Source organism: Telopea speciosissima, unplaced genomic scaffold, assembly GCF_018873765.1.
Source record: "Telopea speciosissima isolate NSW1024214 ecotype Mountain lineage unplaced genomic scaffold, Tspe_v1 Tspe_v1.0015, whole genome shotgun sequence".
In the NCBI taxonomy this organism is placed as follows: Eukaryota; Viridiplantae; Streptophyta; class Magnoliopsida; order Proteales; family Proteaceae; genus Telopea; species Telopea speciosissima.
In genome coordinates this window covers 175,527-196,859 of record NW_025317351.1, presented here as the reverse complement: position 1 = coordinate 196,859, position 21,333 = coordinate 175,527, and the positions used below count along the sequence as shown (strand labels likewise).

The window sequence follows — 21,333 nt, the reverse complement described above, 5'->3', positions numbered from 1 at the left end:
AAAGAGGTCAGTTCAGTCCAGTTTTCAAAACTATGATTGAGATAGGAGACAGTCAGTGTAGCTACTACACCCTAACAGAACTCTATCTGGAAAGAAAAATCACTATATTTGAACCAAAAGAAATCTAGAACTGGTACAGACACCTTCAACAAAAATGTTTTGAAGTGATCCAATACTCGAATATTCATACAATTACTGCCATGGGGCTTAACCTTTGCGACTACAACTGCATTGTAGTATTCACTTCCACAACAGTTCATTCATCACCCCCCCCCCAACAACTCAAAAAAATAAAAAAAAAACTGTGCAGGAAAAGAAGTTGGATTCAGTTGTAAGAGCTAAGAAGTTGTTGAACATAAAGCCTTGAAAATTTGCAAAATAGCAGTTACTCACCTTTTCTTATTGATAAAACAAATGTACAATGTAATTAAGAGTCTAAGGATGATTGCTTGGAGAATTTAACCTTCACAAGCAATTTCATCCAGGGGACTGGAACTTGGATTCATAGAGGTTGAACCCGGAAAATTCTTCACACACAGACAGAACTGACGGTTGCTGCTTCACCCACTCAAATACACTCTCTTGCCAATGAGAAGGAGAACCTATCTCCCTCTACAAAACGTCTATACACATATCCAATCATAATAAACTAACCTTTCTAGCAAAACAAAATGTTAATCAGGACATTCAAAAATTAACAGAAACAAAGGTAACAGAATAGAATCATTAACTATTCCAACATCTGATCAGGGTTGAAGTTCAGAGACTCCCTCCATATAAGCTCCTTTATATCTTCTTCATCTAAGGATGACTGTTCGAAATCAAAGACGAAAGGAGATGGACAAATTGGCTCCTCATTGATCTCATGGAGACTCGATAAATATGGATGATTCAATGCTTCATCAACTTGAAAAAGATATCATGCAGAGAATGTTTATTTATCAGAAGTTGGAAAAATAGAAAACATCAGCTAAAAGAATGGTAAAACATCAGTTAAAACATACCAGTTATTCGTTTGCTAGGATCAAAAACAAGCATTTTCTCAGCAAGATCAATGGCTAACCGGGGCACTTTTGGAAACTTCTTAGAAAATGGTTGTTTCGGGACCCAAGGAAGTTGCTTAACATACTTCCGAGCATTATCACTCCTTAGGAAACCAATGTCTGAATCTTCTGGTGAACCTAATAGCTGTTTTAAGAAATACACAAAAAAGACTTTCACTGGTTAGTTCCATTTGTTCACACTGGAAGAAGGAATAAAATCTTCTCAAAAATATTTGTGTTTGTTTGTGAATTTGTCCCAAGGAAAAGAAATGACTAGTGTGTAGCCCCTCCCACTATTTTATTTTCATCTTTTATTCCTTTCACACGATTTTAACTTCCATTTTCCACAAAATGGGTATGAGGCGAGGGTAAAGATTTGGTTTCTCAAAAATTTAAATTTTGATCACATTTCTTTTCCCAAGGCATCCACATGGGCAAAACGACCAACTTTCTTTTCCCGTAGCCATGGGAAGAAAAACAATTGCATCATTAGCTGCCTAGGGTTCATAATTGACAAATCCAAAATCAGAACATTATAAAGCTTTCATCCATAATGGATTACCAGGCTGCCAGCAGACATGAAGCACATGCAGGGACTAATACACCCTTACCCAGGAAGCGTCCCATATTAAACTCATTATATTGGTGTATACCAATCTACTGCATGAGGCAATAACAACAGATTTACCCCATTTAGATTCCAAATAGAGAAGAATATGGATATGAACCTAACTAACCTCGGTTATCAGTCTCAACTGTTGAATGTAGTCTTTACCAGGAAACAGTGGCTCTCTTTTAATAATCTCCATAAAAACACAACCAACTGACCAAATATCAATTGCTGCAGTATACTCAGAACAGTTGAGCAGCAATTCTGGGGCTCGATACCAACGTGTCACAACATATTCTGTCATGAAATCCGTCTCTGAGGTAGTTCTTGCGAGCCCAAAGTCACAAATCTTGAGGTCACAGTTTGCATTGAGTAGCAAGTTGCTTGGTTTTAAATCTCGGTGCAAAACATTTGCTGAGTGAATGTACTTCAGCCCTCGCAGTAACTGATACAAGAAGTACTGCCAAAAGCCAATATAGAGAATGATTTAAGGCATCAAACATTTGTACATTTAATCAACATCAATATAAAGTGGAGAATATTATAGATTATGAACTTAACAATTAAATTTTATAGAATATTATATGTTTTTCTTAATCATAAGACTGTAAGGCCAAATGTTCATTTTTTCAAATGATGCAATGTTTCTGCTTTTGATTCCAACATGTTAGTGTGCTTAGTTAACTTTTGGTGTGAGGAATCAGCATTTTATTTTCAAGACATCCACTAGTACCAACATGTTCCCTATCATCAATAACAATGAAATGGAAGACTTGTGCCTTGCAAATTTGTAATAAGGGAACCCAAAAACTAAGAGGAAGAAACACTTTTAGATCACAGTGGAGTTCCAAGAATGTGTCATATTAAAACAGATAAGTTAATTCCATCTAGGAAGTTAAAACCTACCCATCCAACTAACAGATCACCTATATGATAAGCAAAGTTAAAAAGTACATTGTGGTTCTGATTGTTAGGAGTAGCCTTTACTGATTATAATTGATCATTTCGGATCTCTGTCTCAAACCAAGTCCCAGATATTTCATTTTATGAGAAATTTTGAGAATCATATCCAAAACTTGTTTGACAAAGATAAGAAGGTATCCACTTCATCAAGGTGAATAAAGGAAAACCAAATTAAAAACATATATTACATGCTAACGTCTAACTTTGATTTCTACACATATCACTACAAAAGTCTAGTGAATTACAGCTTTTGACATGGGGAAGGTCTGTGGGGAAGGTCTCCTCAATGGGTCATCAGTAGATGTTCTTCAAGCAATGTATGAAATTTCCAGGAAATCTGTTGAAATTAGCAAATATTACTCTTTCCCCAGACAGTCAAAATCTATCAAGATTGGCAAGATTGGCAAAATTTTGAACAAAATCCAACGAAAAATATTTCTATTTCCCCAGGGACCAGAATCACCCTCCCAAGTGAAATCACGAACATTGCCTTCAAGATGTATGCCATACAAAAGAAAACTTTATACGGATGGAAAATTGCATGCTTCAGCTTTAGGTCTTTTGGTTGCTTTTTCAGCATATACATTCAGAAAAGATATTGAAAGGTCACACTAGACCGACTCTCATAAGTGTTTTGTATTAAAATCAGGAAACAGATGAGGTTACTTTAATGGTACTCCATGGTCACTATGTAGCATTTGATGAGAGAGCCCAGATCCATGAACCACCATCTGACCCTTATATTAAGAATCAACAATCATGAAGAACACTAGAGCTCATCCATACTATGGAGTTTGTGTTCACATCAGAATATGAACTTTAAGTTTTGAGGAAAGCTCTAGATTCCACTATTTTGTTTTAAGCTTGCCTGAAGTACACTAGAATGCTTGAGGGGTGGTTAACCACCACATCAAAATTAAAAAGGCAGGAATCATACTTAAAGAAAGGAATAAGACACTGATATGGAACTGAGTGGTGAGAAAAAAAAAAATTAAACCTAAAAGATGTTGGCTTGCTTATATTACTCCCTGACAAAGAATTCGTTTAACTATATATTAAATCCTGCTGAATAAATTCTGAAGGCATACTCCAGATACAGGTGTCTTCATTCAAAACCTTGCACACTCCATTATCCATGGACTACAGAAAAGCTTAAACTTATACAGGATTCAGGTGAAGATGCGGGAAAAAAAAATTCAGCAATTATATTCTTGAAAGTGCAACCTCACTCACCTGACAGTGATCATCGGTTAATGTCTGGGTTGACCGTATTATTTGATGAAGATCAGTATCCATTAGCTCATAAACAATATACACATCATTGAAATTTTCCCTCTGACGTGGACGTATGATGTCCTTAATTTTGATAATCTGCAGTAGAAAAATAGCCAATCAATCAGGAAATTATGATTTGATGCAAAGCAAAATAATTACCCAACTCTGCTCTACAACTTTCTTTAGTACATTTTCATGATCCATGTGGCAAAGAAGTTTGATCTCACGTAGTGTCCGTTTCGCATCTATCCTGTTATCAAATGCATTCCCGATTTTCTTAATTGCAACCTCTTCATTAGTTTCAGAATTTCTCGCACAGCTGTCACAAGGAAATGAAAACAGCTTAAATGATAATATTCACAAAGGTCAAGGAGACTAAAATGATTTTCATAAAGAAAAACATGCAGAATTCTTATAATGGTAATATGATGTAAAGCATATTATGGTTCATTGATAGTTGTACTACCATACAATATAATTCAGCTTACACAAATTTATACAACCTTGGTTCATCGAGTGAAAGTTCCATCATAAATGTTATTGGTTAGGATCATTCAAATTGTATGGGACTTGGGTGGAACTCATCCTCAAAAGCTAACCTTTAAGGAAAAGGTGCCCCAAGTACCTATAACCGCCCCCCCCCGTCACACACACATTCCCCATTCTTATCCGATGTACGACTATTTTTTTTCCACCTTCCTTGTGGAACCCCAACAATCTCCCTCTTCACACAGGAGCTACCAAATTCTTCCCCATCTTCTTCTCTCCACGAGAGCATCTAAGGTTACACCGGTTCGCACGCCCTGGCTTTGCCAAAATCTTGGCCCTGTCAAACTTAGCTCTGATACCATTTGTTAGGGACTTCATATGACTCATCCTTAAAACTAGTCATTAAGGAGAGGGTGCCCAAGTTTGTGGCAGGGCCAAGATTCTGGCAAAACTAGGGCGTCCAAACCTGGATACAACAACAACAACTCAGCCTTATCCCAACTAAATGAATTCGGCTATATGGATCCATATGAAAACAAACTAAACAGACAAAGGAAAAGAACAGGAACGCAACAACAACAACAACAAACCGGTGTGATCTTGGCAAAAATAGTCTCACATCCAATATGAATGGGAAAATGTGGGGGGTTATACACAAATCTGTAATTTGAGGGGAGATTGGTTGTGCTACCCGAACAATTCCAAACATGCATCACAAATTGAAGAATTACCCTAGTGTAAGCTAGCCATAATTTTTTTTTTTAAAAAAAAACTAGCCTTAATTACACAGGGAATCATTTGAGCACAGTGAAACATCACAAATTGTAGAGAGTCCCAACTTCCAACAAAAAGAAGTAACAAAAGAAAGAAAAGAGAAAAATTACCAAACTATGCCGTAAGCACCTCGGCCGACGGGATGTATCGGAGGGACATACTTGGCGGAGACCTCGAAGAGGTTACCCAGTAGGTTGTATTGCACGTATCTACTATCATCAGTTAGGACCCCTTTCACTTCCATGGCTGCGGATTCCACCTCCATTTTTGAATCCTAAATTCAAACAAGGAGCGGAGAAGATTCACACAAGAAGAAAAAAAAACCCTGAAAGTCCCTTTTTATTCTGTGTCTTGCTTTGCTCGCTCTGAGTGTGAGGAGTCAGTCAACAAACTGGTTTGGGGTCTGGGATTGAATGAAGAGAAAAAGAACAAAAAAAGGAAAGCTAAATAATAGAGGACAACGCGGGCCAACGTCGTTGAATGGTACTGTTGAGTGATTGGTGAAGGGACCTTCTTGGGTTTTGAAGGGAAGAACCGAAGACGACTAGAGAAGGAAGACGAGGAGTCAGCAGTGCTCACAGCACTTTGCTACCTTTCTCTGTGTGGACTGTGGACTATGGAATCTCTTTGGCTTTCTAAAGTTTCAACTTTTGAAATTTGAACGAAAGAGATCAAACCTAAAGAAAAAGTTTGGTAAAGGCTAAACCGCTAAAGACCCCTTTGAACGAACTTTGAAGAGGGTTTTTTTTTTTTTTTAATTAAAAAATAGAAAGCAAAATGAAAACCCAAAGCTACCAGTGTTTTGTCGGGACTCGGGATTGCCGCCCTATTTGGTATAAGGGGTTCAAAAATCAACGGGAGGGAACTGGGAAGTTTGCAAATAAAATGGGTGTCCAATGATTGGTTTAGTTTAGTTTGGTTTGGTTTGATTCGATTTTATTCATTTGAGTTTCGTTTAAAAATCAGGGGTGATGTGTAATTTATCTTTTTTTAATGTTAACTTTATGTGTAATTTAATGTGATATAATGTTTTACCAAAAAAAATAAAATTCTGATGTTATGTGATATATTCTTTGATTTGTACAGATTTATGCTTTGATGCTCAATTAAATGGAGTGGTGGTGTTTCTCATTGGAAATTCCTTCTCAATTAAAAATCTATGTCAATGAACTATTAATTACAGGAGATGATGATGAAGGGGAAACTCTTAAAAGAAGTTTCGAAATGAAAGATCTAAACCCTCTAAAGTATTTCCTTGGAGTTGAGGTGCATCTAGCCCAACAAAGGTATGGTTATATCCCAACAAAAATATGCATATTCTTCAGTGAGCACCACTTAACAGAAAAAATCCCACATCAATGAGATTTGGGAGAGAGAGAGAAAGCATGGTTTGAGGTATCAGTATCGTACTGTCTGTATTGGTTTCACAAGTCACTGATTCTCGATACTGTGATGATATTGTATCAGTGAAATGGTATGGATAGGAGGAAAAACAGTCAAAAAATTCATAACCCCTTTTTTTTAAAGAAAATTAGGGATAAATTATCTTATACAATCGTGCTAATATCGTATCGATTTTGCATGTGACCAATGCCTAACCTAATTCCATGCACTATAACCATGAGAGAGAGAAAAAAAAGAGGGTAGACTTTAAAAAGTGAAGACTTGAAGAATCAAACACAATTCAAAAGATAAATTTAATGTTTTTTCAAAGTCTTTGGCATTTTATAGGGTAAAGAATGGAACGGGATGGATGTTTTTCTTCTCAACCATTGATTTTTCCCTCTTTTCTCTTTGTAGGAATAACAAGGTAAAGATATAAAGAACATCGTTTCTACAACAAAAAAATGGAAAAAAGATAGTTCTATCAAAAGAATATAATTTTCGCACAATCATAAAAGGAAAACGTGTGTATTAGGAATTTGGAAGGAAAAATTAATTGTCTAACTCAATATTTAGAAGATCAAGAAAAAAACCATGGTCGATATTTAGTTTTGTTAGTTCTCCAATAGTCTTGTATCTTATCTTTTTCTTGTGAAAGCTGGGAGTTGATGGATGGGGCTCTTTTGTGGCACGATAGGGTGTCTTACGCACATCAAAAGGCTAGGAGCACCCGGGCACACAACTCCATCCAACGCCTAGTAGGTTAGGACATGAACATGTTTCTATTCAATCGATCAATTACTGTCCTATAATCGGGTTCATGGAAATTAGGTTATAATCAGACTAATTGACTAATCGAGCTATAAACATATAATAAATGGGCAGCTAAATAGATTTTAAATGAGCTAATTGGTCTAAAATGGTTAGTTAGTAGTGTCAATTGGTATCGGTTGGGTGACCATCAGGTCCAGGCTACTACCAAACATCGTTATTGACTCTTTCCATAATTGGATTAGACTCGACACCAATCTTATGCCGAGCTTTAACTAATTAGAGCCCGATCGGACATAGTAGTGTGGACTAACATACCTTTACTACACTCAATGGCTTCTACAAAAGAATGTCCATATCCCATAAGGCAATAATTTTTTAGGGTGACCATTCTGGAAGCAGTGGCCCCTTTCGTGTGAATGGGCCAATGAGAGCAGGCGTTGAAGCATCTTGGAGATGGGATTTCCATCTTTCATAGGGGGCAGAGCAATCATTTCAACCCCACTGTATCTGGGCGAGTGTGACAGCAGTCACACCCTCAGAGAGAACTTTTCTCCATTCTTATAACTTTTTCTTCCATCAAGATTCAACGACCACTCTTCTTCCAACCCTCTTATTGAATCATTCATGATTTAAGTTTGATCTTTATCCCCAATTATGTGAATCGAAATACTTGAATAAAAAAAAAAAGGGAAAATTACATGATTAGCTATTTTTGGGTTTTCATTTACAAAATTGTCCACCCTATGTTTGAGTTTAGAAAAATAGACAAAAACAAGTTAAGGTTTACAAAACTGAACAAAATAGTGTCTTTCCCTCCCACACTTACTTTTTTAGACATTTTTACCCCTGTCATTGCCTTCTCGCCCAGGCATCCTCTGTTCCCTGCAACCCTACCCTTGTCCTAACCCCGCCATTATTTGATTCCCCATATAACAGAGGAAAAAAAAAGAGATTTTTTCAGAGGGGAATTGTCGAGGAAGGAAGGAGAGTCACTGTTTTGTCTAGTTTTGTAAAACTAAACTTGTTTTTATCTATTTTTGTTAACTCAAACATAGGGTGGACAGTTTTGTAAATGAAAACCAAAAAATAGCTAATCATGTAATTTTCCCAAAAAAAATCTTTGTTTCTTTTTTCGATTCAAATTTATAGGGTTTTCGATAAAATCCAACCGATTCTGATTCAATTTCAACCAATTCCGAGAAAGACCGAGCTCATGTCCGATTCCGAGTTTTCAAACCTTCTCCAAAATGAAAAGGAATCTGAAATTCACCAACTGTCTACGTATAACCAACTCCACGCGGATCGCGGAAGAATTGATTAAATCGGCGTAGCCGACTCAGAGTTTTCAGTGGTAGGGGAGTTGTTTTGAATGGCTGAAATTCACCAATTCACACACTTCTTCTGCACTTTCTCTCACACTCTTTCCAGCCAAACCCGGTACCTAACCCTGAAAGTTAATTGAACGAAGCTCATTAACGGAATCTCTCTCTCTTTGTTGTCCATGAAATGCTCCTCGGATCCTTTCGTTGACACAGTGACCATGAATGCGAGCTCTTCCAATCCCCAATCCATGGCGGCATCCACGCCTGTTGCCGATAGCTCAGGGAAGAAGGTACGAAAACCTTACACCATTACCAAATCCAGGGAAAGCTGGACTGAAGAAGAGAAAGATAAATTTCTTGAAGCTTTGGAACTGTGAGTTCTTTAACTTCTTCACTAACATCCTGGCTTTGCTTATTCACCGTCCAAGTTCACCGACTCTCTCACTCTCTTTATATATTGTTTTGGGTCCCAAACTGTGGGATGTGATTTTATTTCTCCTGTAAATCCTACTACATTACTCTTTTTGTCTCGCAGATTTTGTGCGTGCGTGGGTTCATTTTTCCTGTTTCCTTTCATCGTTTAGGTTGGTTATTATTTCAAATAAATGCAATGAAAGGCTTGATTCTGACAATAGCGTTTTGGCTTATCACTTCAATGGCCTTCAAGTGTGCTTATTGATCTCCAATGCCTATACAACAACTCTCTTCAGCTGATGGAAGACTGATACTCTATGATGAATACTGGATGAGAATTCGCCAATGCTAGCTTTAAATTTATTCTACACACAATTTACCGGTGCTGTGTGGTTTGGATGGATTCGCTTCAGTCATACATCAGTTTCAGTTGTGTAGAAGTAGGAGTGTAGGACTGGTTTAAACTGGCACATCTGGTGTGGGCTTTAAATCATACAAACCGTATAACGTCCAAGAGTGCCTCCCCATTACTCCATTTGAATTATCATGACAATTTAGTGTTCGTTCCGCTAGTTTTTTCTGTTTTTTGTCTGCAGTTCCTTTATCCTTGTGAATTGTGATTCTTTTGTTAAATTGAGCTATTCCGTGCCCTGAAACTCTTGGTTTTTTTTTTTTCCCGCCCTCTCTTCTGGATTCAGGTTTGATCGTGACTGGAAAAAGATTGAAGATTTTGTTGGGTCAAAGACAGTAATCCAGGTCCGGGGATTTTATTTTCTTTCATATTTTGAATTTCAAGTACGAACTTATGCTTCATTTGTGGATTCATTTGTCTTCCTGATCAACTTCATCGAAATTTAATGTATGCAGTATGGGTTTGTATTAAATCACGGAGTTTAGGTTTTGAGGCTAGTTTAGGTCATAATACCTGATTTCAATTAGACCAGCTATCTCAATGTTGGACTGGTGTGATACTAGTGAAATCCTTATGACCAGCATTTTATTTCAACTGTGTTTCATAAAATTGTTTTTTGTTTTTCTTCTTCAAACTATCAATGTTTTTGTGTGTTTATCAATGTTCTGATTGTCAAATATTGTTCTAAATCATTCAGCTGATCACGTTGTAACTTGTAAGATATTTGTGTTTTTTTTTATTCTCCTTGCTTCTTTTGAAATCACAGAAAATAGAAAGAAGCATAACAAAATTTCATCAAATATAACTGTTATTTTCTACCCCTAAACCATCTTTCTACATTGTTAGCTAGTTGGATGACAACTTATCACATTTATACCACAACCCTTGAAGTTGTTAATCGAAACAAGGAAGCACAACTTTAATGCTTTAATTAAGGCCATAACACAGTGTTTTAGTTTGTCTTATCTCACGGTTGTATAGAGTTCAAGGGTTCAAACCTTTGTGGAACTAATTACAAATAACTACACGATAATGAATTATTAACCAGCTCATGTACGTTGGATGTTATATGATATTAAAATCAACACGAATAGACTACAAATGTTCTAAAATCCAAAATTTTGTCATGAAAGCCCTCATCCCTATGGCCGTCACTTTGATTTACGCATTTGCTAGATGTTATGCCACATTTTCATCTGAAAACCCTTCCTTACTTTTTTTTCCCAATATTGTTGCTTTGCAAAAGTTATGTTCCCCACATTGGCTACAACGCATTACTTCCCGCATGATATCATGATCCCTCTACTCTGTTGTTGTCTTCACCTGCTTACATTTTAAAATATCAACTGGTGATTGGCTAATACCAACCTGATTTTTACACACTCGAGCTTTACTCTATTATGATCCTGATTGGCAGCATGAATCTGACCTTATTCTTTTGGGGTTAAAAACCTGAAGTTCACCTTTTTCACTCCTGAGTCACCTTTGCTGTCTATTTATCTTGGCTTATGTGGTTATGGTTCAAGCCCTACTCAGATCTGCTTGGCATCCTAAATGTGCTGTTTTGAAAAAAAATACAGTTGCAGTTGTTTGTTTATGTGCCATACGGTTAAACAATGATGATGATAATATGGATTGTCCTTATTTTGTTGGTCAAGTTATTTTCATGGACTGACAATGCTGAAGCATGAGTTCTTGACATGATAAACTAAGAAATATTTGTAAAAGGCCTATAATCTTAACACCTGTCCTATGAAATCTATTGCCCAGAAAAAAAAAAAGGATCTTACTTGTGATATGCTTATGGATCCATCTGATGTTTGTTGGTCTCTATGTTTGTCTTGTTTTTTGTCCTTCCTGTGTTGATATTCCATTAACATGAATTCTTGATATAATCTTGTTCTGTATGGGAGTTCATAGACTTTCCCATTTCTTGCCTCCATTGGTAAATGTCAGCATTCCTCTTAGTTTTTTCTATCGGTGTTGCTTCTGTATAAATTTCATTTCTTATGTGTTCATGAGCATACAAATTTTTATTTCTCGTGCCTTACATTTCTTTTATTTTAAGAACAGGGTTCTGTTATTTACTTATTAATTTTTGTCTTTGTAGATACGAAGTCATGCCCAGAAATACTTTCTGAAGGTCCAGAAAAATGGTACAGTAGTACATTTGCCCCCTCCACGCCCCAAGCGCAAAGCTGCTCATCCTTATCCACAGAAAGCATCCAAAAATGGTTTGTTAGTCATCTGATGAGGCCAAGATAATCAGCTTCTACATTTGAAATGAAAATGCCTATTTGTTGATACCTTGACATGTTAGTTTTGTATTACTTTGCAGCTTTGCCATTGCAAGCATCCATGGCTTATCCATTGATAATAAATTATCTTGCACCTGGTTATTCCCCATGGGAGGACACATCCATGCTTATAAATACTGCATCAAGTGGAACTGCTCCCTCCTTGGATGAGTACAGCACTCTTCATGGAGTTGAAGGTATGGATATACTTTATATGAATTTTGCAAGTGTTTTTTTTTCTTTTCTTAAAATGATGGCGTGCCCACCCTGTGTCTATCTCTCTCCCACCCTCATGGAAAGTACCACCCTGTCCCTCCCATCCCAACCTTTGCCCATAAAGTAAATACACAGTAAATGTGCTTTCTAGAGGGAACTTTCTGGTGCTTATTATGGCTTATACTGTCACTGATTCAGCTGCTATTGGATCAAAGGGAGTTGCAAGGACAGGTAACAGCAAATTTAGTGGCTTTGTTAGCTCAGCAAGCTCTTTTCCCAATTATAACATACTGAAGCAAGGAAAGCAAGGGTCTCTACTTCATGGTACTCGTCTTGATGTCTGCAAATTCTTTTTTCCTTCATTCCTCAAGCTGTTAAAGTCAAAAGCTAAAAGAAAATATTACATAAAGAATCTAGGTTCAATTATATCTGTGTAATCAGAGTATGAATCTTGTTCATATTACAGATTGTATCTTATGTTTGCATAAATACTCATTAACATGTATGTGCTGTTTCAGCAATTTGTTCTTGTTCCTGGGATCAGGTTTTGTGGAGGTACACTGCTGAACTGAGTATCCTAATCCATGTAGGATTAGAATGGCGAAGTCCCTCTCTGAGTAGTATTCAAGGACAAAACTGGAAAAATAGGTATAAGAATGAAAGATTCAAAAGAAATAGGGGAAGCAGCAAGGAAGATTCAAAACCAAATTTTAAATTTAACAAAAACACAAAATTTTCAGAAAATCAGAATTATTTCTGAGGGGTAGAAATTCAATTTTTCTCAAACTAAGTCTACATTATCCTGTAATTTTTGGGAGAGCGTTTGTCAGTTCCGAGCATAATCTATGGTACAAGAAAGATTAAAATCTGTGGTTTTAAGGGAGCGGTTTGACCAACTCACAATTCTGGTCAGTTTTCAGGTTTCAGAAAGGAGACTTTAATAGATCATGAAAAATGTAACACTTAAAGAAAAGTGAAATATGAATTGTGCAACCGACAATATATGACAGAATCGAATTATGGAGGCAAACCTGAAATTTTAGATGGAATCTATATACTGTTATGCAGGGAACAATTGAAATTTGATTTGAAACCAAACTCATACCTGTTTGATTTACTGGGACGATAGACTATAGGCTTCAAAACTAGAAAACAGAGGAAGGGGGAGCATAGAATGTGTGTGGCTGTCTTTGTTGGAAATTTGCTTATACTAGAGGAAATCCATCCGTACTGCTTGAATCCACATGGTATGGAAAATTAAGAAATTTTATTGTATCAACAGTAAAATTCATGGCCTACTGGCTGAGTACATTATTACTTGAGAAGCTAAAAACTATAACTCCTATCTTGTTTAGCATAGTCCTAGTCCAAGTAAAAGTCTTGAAATTTAAAGTTCTCAACAAATAAAAAAGCTAAAAATCATACCCTTAATACCTGTAGGACTTGGGACCTAAAAATATAAAAAGGACGACTTCTAACACTGCTGGAAAATAAATCAACTCTTACTGCGACTAGAAAACTGATAAATTATCGTTAGTAAAGAATGCCACATTACAAGGAAAATAGGATGTGATTATTGTAAGTTCTGACTTAGACATTAAGTTAATTTGGAAGTAATTAAATTTTAAAATTTATGAAACTGTTCGTTTTCATAACATTTATAGCATGATGGTGTAGCAATAGACAGTAGAAAGAGCAGGAATCATCACATAAGAGTCCGTTACTATCGCTACTATCATTATTTGATTCTGTACCTTTCTGCACTTACTATTTCTATTACCATATTTTCTTTTTGGTTTTTCCAGAATTGTGTTGCTGTCCTCCTTTGTTCCTAAACTTTTGCAGGTATACCAGACTTTGCTGAAGTATATAGTTTCATTGGAAGTATCTTCGACCCATACACTAATGACCATGTGCAAAAGTTCAAGGAGATGGATCCCATTAATTTTGAAACCGTGAGTTTCTTGGACATGTTTCAAATTTTATGATCTTCAAACCCAGCAAGTTGAGTAATGCATCTCAAGGATTCAAAAGATTAAATTTTTGAAGGGCTAATAATGAAACCTGATTGGGAAAGAGTTGATGGATTTTGTTTTTAAAAAAAAAACTCCTGATTAATCAATTGATGAAAAAGGGCATATGGGTATCTTTTAGTGGAAACTGAGCCGCAACCATACAACTCAACTCAAGTAAGCCTCATCCCAACTAAATGGGGCTGGTTATGTGGATCCTGTTCTACCACTCACCAACTGAGAAACAATCATCTTGTTACAAATCTCTATGTAAGTGTAGTGCACATGCCCCTTATTATGTAACTCAGTTGCAGTTTTGTCCCATCACATATACTTTATAGTTTTACCCTTTTGCTTTATGAATTGTGACACATCTAAATGAAATTTCTTAAAATATTGACAGTGTTATTGGATTTTGATAATATGGAGATAATTTGGTATCCGTGTCATTCAATAGTAGGGTGGAACACACATTTAACAATTTAAAAAACCCGTCCAGACGTTTAAAAAAATACAGGAGTATTGAAATAATAGAACTTTGAATGCAATAATTTGATTAAGGTTCAGTTTTCATTTCATAAATAGACCTAACAATATTAGATTAGAACATCTTTGGATGTATTTTAACTTTGGAATTTAAAATTTTCATTTCTTTTGGTGGGTAGTATTCTAAGTGGTTGTTTACAAGTGGAAACCAGTGAAATAAAATCTAAGATCTAATTAAAAAAAATGGTAAAAGGCAGCAAGTTAGGTTGTATGCTATATTTCCATTTTTATGGTCATTTATATGCTGTGAAGAAGCTTGATAAAATCTGGTACAACTTGCCTTTGGGTACAAATTTTAGTGAGAGAAAGGCATATAAAGTTTCTTTGATAAAGTCTCTGATTTCATGGTAAAGGTGGTTACTGGTTAGGATTATTTTATTCTGTTTGTTGAGGTTGTGTTGCTTATGAGGCAATAAAGTGAGCTGGCTATTGAGCTGATTGGTCAGTCAGTCAGGCCATTGCCCAATTGAAGATGGGGGTGCTTATCGACTCGACAAGGTATTTCTTCCATCACCTAGCAATGATGCCACAGTGCATCAGTGAGGTGCAGAGAGTGGGTGGTCATAGCAAGGGATAATCGATAGTTTGTCAGTTCCATGTCTCACAGAACTATCTCCTAGCCTTCTTCCAAGTTACTTTAACTGTAGGCACTGGCGCACTGCAACTTCGGTTGGGCTGACCTCTATAATCTTTGGTGGGTTGGCATTTTCAAACTTTGTGAGGGTGGGGCTGGGAAGTGCAATCAGTGTATTGGGCTTGAGTAGATAACTTGGAGAAGTAGGGCAAACCAAAGCTCAGCACCATTGCCCAAGTTAACATCAGTAAAGCTTCAGTTGAGATGGGGTTTTATAAATAGGATTAGGGTTGGGCTTGGATTGAATGTCTTTGCATTGGCAGTTCATAGGTGGACAATTCAGTTTCTGTACTTGGCTTGGGTTGGCCCCATGAGTTGCACCTTTATGAAGGTGGGCACCTGTAGCTGGCACTACTCTCTCCAGTGGCATGTGTCCAAATGAAAATTTGTGCCACGGCCATAAAAGTTAAAATTGATGGACGCAGAGGTGATATAGCTTAGAGACTAGCACGAAGTAGCTGCTGTTCTAGCAAGGGTTAAGCGACTGGTGTTGGTAGAGAATAGTAACACCCAATTCTATGAAGTTAGTGATTTTCTCATCAAGATGTAGTTGTGGACATCCATACTTTAGGATTATCTAGAATCACTTTCATACAGTTTCCATTTGCCATAGTTTAATGCATAGTTTAGAGTCAATCATTTGAATAAAATTCCAAGAACTGGGATCAAGGAGTTTGAGCTTGGTTGGTCTTAGCCTAGAATGGTTTTTGCTTCTAGAAAAAGAAAAAAAAATTTGGACATTGTTTGGCAGTTTTGAAGAGAAGAAGGATATTAGATTCACACTTCTGTAACTTAAGTATAAAGTATGTATATCTGCGTAGAGATGCAATGTTCCAAATGACCAAATTTAGTTGTGCTGACATCCTTTTTTAGAAATCCATGGATATGATTTGCTTGTGTCTGTATTGTAATTCAATAAATTGTACATCAGTTATAGGTAAAAATAGCATTGATATCAGTTTCTCGGTTTCTCCAAACAATATTATCATTGTTTCTATGCATATATTTGATTCAACCATAAAATAGAGGGAAGTGAGGGCGGGCCTTGGTGCAACGGTAAGGTTGTTCTATTGCGACCTAGTGGTCATGGGTTTGAGTCGGGAGACAGCCCCTCCGCGAAGCGGTGGTAAGGATGCATACATTGTGACCCTCCCCAAACCACGCAGTGGTGGGAGCCTTGAGCACTGGGTACGCCCTTTTTTTTTTTTTTTTATAAAATAGAGGCAAGTGCTGGAATTGACAACAGATGACATATTCTAAAGCTTATGCAATATAAACTTATGTAGTCCTAGGTAGGAGTAGTCCCACTAGGAACCAGGGTAATAGGATCACCAAACAAGGCTGGCCGATTGGGACAGCTTAGGCTAATTAGGGCAGAATTAGGGTTAGGGTTAGGGTTTTGAGCTAGGGTTTTATTTGGTAATGATGTGCAGGTTTTTATGAGTCTATTGGTGTAGGTTTGGATTGATTTGGACGAAGTTGAAAATCTAGGGTTAGGAGTTAGAGGCCTTGTAAAAATGAAGTGTTTTCAGGATCTAGGGTTTAGGGGTGGATTTTGAGAAAGGGGTTTATAGGGTATTAATGGGCAGGTCTAGGGGGTTATTTTGGTATAAAGAAGTTAGGGTTTGGATGAGTTACGAAATTCTGCAATTTAGGGCAGAATCGGATTTAGGGTTTTGATGGACAGATTGGGCTGCAATTGAGATCGAGTGGACGGATAAGGCTGGACAGATTTTTAGAGTGAGGCTAGGGTTATGGGAATAGATTAGTGTTAAGTGGAGGATTAAGAAGAGGAATTAAATTGTAGAATTATAAAACTACTTACTTGAATTAACACTGATCTCCAACCGTAGCAGATTGAAGAAAAGCTAAAAGAGGACCTCCCGATCTACAAGATGTAAGGAGTCACTGGGGATTCCAGTCCTTCAACCCTGATATTACTCACAAGGGGGGGTCTGGATATGACACACAAGACAGTCTCTGAAGAGAGAAGCAGCAGCAGCAGCAAAGATAGCAGCAAAACAATATTTTTTATTAATCAAATTCGTAATCAATGCTGGCCTCCCTTACAAACTTATATAGAAGACTCAAAAATAGACTTAGACACTAAAAAGGAATGGCCTAACCCTATCCCTAACCTATTAGGTAACTTAAACTGACGAGGAAACTAGAATACTAAAGGAAATAGACTCAAAACATGGCTGAACTTATAGAGTCCTAATCCAGCCCAACTTACGTCACATGACCACTTAATCAAGTCACATGATCTCTTAAATTGAACTAATTGGATGCAACCAATTTGAACCGGTTCAATTAAAAAACATAAAAATAAATTAAGTATTGGGCTAATCTCGTATGCAACCTATATACCCCTAGTTTAGGCTCATTAAAGTGGCCTAATACATAGAAAACCCTTGGGAACAAAAGCCCAACATGTATATAACCCAACCCTAGGCCTATTTCTAAAGAAATAAGCCAATTTCTATGATGAACCTGCATCATAAACTTTATTGGGGAGACAATGAAGAAGAAGAAGGGGAGGAGGGAGTGTTTATGTGTGTTTAAAGTGTATACTGTCTCATTTAATTTTTATGAAACCATTTGTTGCTCATCTGGCATCATTTCTGTTCTTGATTGTGTTTAACTGTTCCTACAAAACTATCTGTGTTGGTGTAGGTCTTAATGTTGATGCGAAACCTGACCATTAACATGTCGAGCCCTGATTTTGACTCAATTGTAAGTTCTGGTTTCCCCTTATGTATTCTTCTTGATGACACTAATAGTTTTTTTCTGTTAATGCATGTGTACAAATGTTTTATGTCCTTTGTAATTGCTATAATTATACATTCAAGCTTCAAATGTTCTGAAGCAGATTATTGTCAATGTTTTTTATAACCTGGATAGCCCATCAGATTTTGGCTGCATGAATATAATTTCATTTATACGCTCATTCAACCAGTTTGGATTATTTCCTCCAAGTAGTGAAGCCAGAAAAGCAAAATGTTACTGTGTTATTAACCAATGAGTAACAGAAAATAGGATTGAGCTGAATAAGTTGACTAGCTCTTTTTCTGTACATTTTTCAAGCCACCCTTTTGTTCTGGACTGAGGTATCCTCAGAAAATTCTCTTGTTCCTGCCTAGTTATGTATTCCATTAACTGGCCGCTAAGCACAAAATTTCCTTCCTAGAGGATTAACTATATGTAGATTCCATCCCTGCAGCAACTTCCCCTCCTTCCTGCAGATTGAAAAATAGCAGATCATTCTTCAAAAGCAAGGGGTATTAGTAGATGTTGTGCTGTCTCTACCTCCCAGTGATTAAGATTTCTTTTCAGGATGGGAGTCCACTATAATTGGACCACAGCTATCCATGTAGTCTGAAACCAGAGCATCACTATTATTCAAGTTGGTTTGTATTAGAGATTGATCAGGGAATGTCTTTGTTTCTTAAAGCTGACAAATGTTTCTCAGTTCTGAGTGCTGTTTGGGACCATTGGTAACCCCATTTTTGCGTTCTCTCCCTCTTCTGTTTTCATACTCTAGTCCCTTTCAACCAGCCAAGAATGGATCCCTGAATGAGCAAAAATGAGAGGAGTGCCCCCTAAGCAGAAATTGTTTCACAACAATCTTTTTGTAATTGCTTTTGGTGAACTTCCAGTTGAACTGGCTAAATTTTTCTTTCTTGTTATTGTTTCTAAATTTTAGGTTATTTAACTGCCGCTGGTTGCAATCCAACCATTGGCTCTGCCTTGGGTGTGAAAAAGATGGTTGATGTTCAAAAGTGTATTACACTTGGAGCTGCTTAGCATTCAGATCAGAAGTTTCACGTAGTTCTTTGCCACAGAATTTATGGTTCTTGTTTAATCTCGTATAAATACCATTTCAATTTTGGCAGAGATAGAAATTCTTTTTGATGGCTAAGTGGCAAAAATTCATTTATCTTGCATTGTGTTGACTCATTTTAATTGGATGTGTGTTAAGTTATAGTTAACAAGTTCTTATGGCATGATAATATGCATTGTTTTGTATGATTTGACTTTGCCCCAACTTAATTTTCTGTTTCTTCCTTCCAGTTGGTAGCATTCTTTGTTACTTAACAAGGAAGATATAGTATGAACTGAAAAGTCCTTGGGCACTACGTCTGGTTACCTGAGTAGCGGTACAAGGAATTAAATTTTGATCTTGGACCTGGCTTCATTAATGGCCAAAAACAAAAATATTAGGGTGAATCTCAATAACTATTTTTTATATTTCAATATTATTCCTTGTTGATTTTCCATTTATATTTTCAGGTGATTCTGACCAAAATCACTTGATTATTTCAACTTAATCCCTGTTGAAATCAAAATGGTTTGTGAATCGACCATAATTTGATGATCTTTGATTCCTGAACCGCACAGAGAGGATTGGGACTGCACATTTTAATTACTTGCCTTCCCAGTAGTAAGAAATAGTTTCTGTTAATCTTTGTAGGTGATAGTCTTTACTTGAGGAAAAGGGGAGGAAAAGGGGAGTGGGGAAAGCAAGAATCAGAAGATGCCATTGTCTGATTGCAGATACCTCTAACAACTCTCATGAACTATGACATTTTATACAAAGTTCAGATGCTTCTTCAACTTAAAGGAGCTGAGAATAAATCTCCCCTCTAAATTTTCTTGGGCATTACATAAATGTCATGACTTCATATTTTTATTATTGAATTAAACATTTTGTGTTGTATTTTACTATGATATTCTAAATTTTTAGGATTTCCTTGTGGCCAGTAAAAATTGGGATCAGAAAGTGGCTTTCTTGGAAAATCTCATGAACCACCCCTTTTTTCTAGACATGTTTTTACTTTGAAGGATGAGATTTCATGATAAAACTTGAGAAAACAGGAAAAAGTCCAAGGTCGCTGAAAAGAATTCCATAGGATCTCTGTAATCATCTTTTGCTTTTTACCTGAGAATTTAGGCTTGCCCAATTCTTCTATGATTTGGCCTGTGATGATCTTTTTTGTTCATATAGAGGAAGGTTTTGTCATCAAATGATGGTGAAGACAGAGCCAATACTGTAGGATTTGCTTTGGTACCAGTTGGTGCAGGCCTGACCAATGATCAACCATGTTGAACTGCTGGAAAATTTCTGTTGTATGTCATCTCTTGTAATAACTTTTGTTCTCCTTAATACAAGCAACATGTTCTGGTTTTCTTGGAAATACAGTAACATGAATAACATGAGCTTATTTTCATTGTTGAAGCTTTCTAACCATTATAACTGTACTTCCATTGTTTATTAGAGCTAAGGATGTTACTGTTTGTAGTATCTGGAAATTCTTGCACTGTTATCACAATCATGGAACTAAATCTCAGTCGAAATTGACCGAAATCTCGGAGTTGTCTCGGTTTCGGGCCTGGTCAAAACAAGATCCAAGATCGAAACCCAATGTCAGAATCTCGGAATGAGATAAGAGACGTCTGGATTTCAGGCCTGACCGATACTGATTTCAAAACCTAGATTTAGAACCTTGGCCCCAATGGATTGGAATAACAATATGTGAAACCATTTCCTGATCTTTCTTCATTTACACCAAGGATCAGCCAAGATTGGGTCTAAGGAATTAGTACTTGGACTTGGGGATCAGGTCACTGACTGTTACATCCCTAGTCCACTCGGCTGATACTCACCAGGATCAGCTTTTTGACAAAATAAGAGAGAGTGACTGCAGGAGCAGAAGCATGAGAATGCCAAGGTGGAATATTTTCTGAAACTTGAAACTTGAAAGTGGCTGCAGAGCACTATTATATGGATTTCAAGGTTCATCAGGAAAAAGTTAAAGATGGAGAACAAGGGAAGCACGTCTCATGTATGATTCAATATGGACTTAAAGCATAGAAGTGTTGAAATATATCAAAATATTAATTTATGTTGAGTACCAAAAAGTAGATTTTTTTTATATAAATTGGTTCGTTTCGAACTGTGGTTCAGTATCGGTGTTGGCCAAGACCATGGTTTAAAATATCTGTATTATGATGGTATTGGTACCGATATCTATTGGCCGTATCAGATGGTTTTGCCTTCACTTATATTAAAATTTTGATTTATTAGATAAATTTACCTTCACTAAGAACTGTTACGCAAATACGGGATCGATCAAGTATCGGTATCGGCCGATCCAATACAGATATT

General features: G+C 36.7%; 2 protein-coding genes across 2 annotated transcripts; one reads left to right on the top strand and one right to left on the bottom strand.

Annotated features, from left to right (window-relative positions):
• Window positions 1-475: 475 nt before the first annotated feature.
• On the bottom strand, window positions 476-5,562 carry LOC122647232 (mitogen-activated protein kinase homolog NTF6-like). Its single transcript, XM_043840679.1, has 6 exons — window positions 5,265-5,562; window positions 4,081-4,210; window positions 3,850-3,987; window positions 1,781-2,113; window positions 1,005-1,188; window positions 476-906 (listed from the first exon to the last, which is right to left on the bottom strand). The coding sequence occupies exons 1-6, from the start codon at window positions 5,417-5,419 to the stop codon at window positions 731-733; spliced, it is 1,116 nt and encodes a 371-aa protein (XP_043696614.1). The 5' UTR covers window positions 5,420-5,562; the 3' UTR covers window positions 476-730.
• Window positions 5,563-8,803: 3,241 nt separating this feature from the next.
• Window positions 8,804-20,415, top strand: LOC122647236 (protein REVEILLE 8-like). Its single transcript, XM_043840684.1, has 8 exons — window positions 8,804-9,006; window positions 9,746-9,803; window positions 11,570-11,693; window positions 11,798-11,953; window positions 12,171-12,296; window positions 13,818-13,927; window positions 17,841-17,900; window positions 20,173-20,415. The coding sequence occupies exons 1-8, from the start codon at window positions 8,813-8,815 to the stop codon at window positions 20,272-20,274; spliced, it is 930 nt and encodes a 309-aa protein (XP_043696619.1). The 5' UTR covers window positions 8,804-8,812; the 3' UTR covers window positions 20,275-20,415.
• Window positions 20,416-21,333: the final 918 nt, after the last annotated feature.

Excerpts from the sequence above, each read along its gene's own strand:
- LOC122647232 (XM_043840679.1), bottom strand. The coding sequence starts at position 5,419 with ATGGAGGTGGAATCCGCAGCCATGGAAGTGAAAGGGGTCCTAACTGAT. Across the intron at positions 2,114-3,849 it reads TAACCGATGATCACTGTCAG|TACTTCTTGTATCAGTTACT; the intron begins GTGAGTGAGGTT and ends GGCTTTTGGCAG. Across the intron at positions 907-1,004 it reads TCCTAGCAAACGAATAACTG|TTGATGAAGCATTGAATCAT; the intron begins GTATGTTTTAAC and ends ATCTTTTTCAAG.
- LOC122647236 (XM_043840684.1), top strand. The coding sequence starts at position 8,813 with ATGAAATGCTCCTCGGATCCTTTCGTTGACACAGTGACCATGAATGCG. Across the intron at positions 9,007-9,745 it reads TTTCTTGAAGCTTTGGAACT|GTTTGATCGTGACTGGAAAA; the intron begins GTGAGTTCTTTA and ends TTCTGGATTCAG. Across the intron at positions 11,694-11,797 it reads ACAGAAAGCATCCAAAAATG|CTTTGCCATTGCAAGCATCC; the intron begins GTTTGTTAGTCA and ends ATTACTTTGCAG.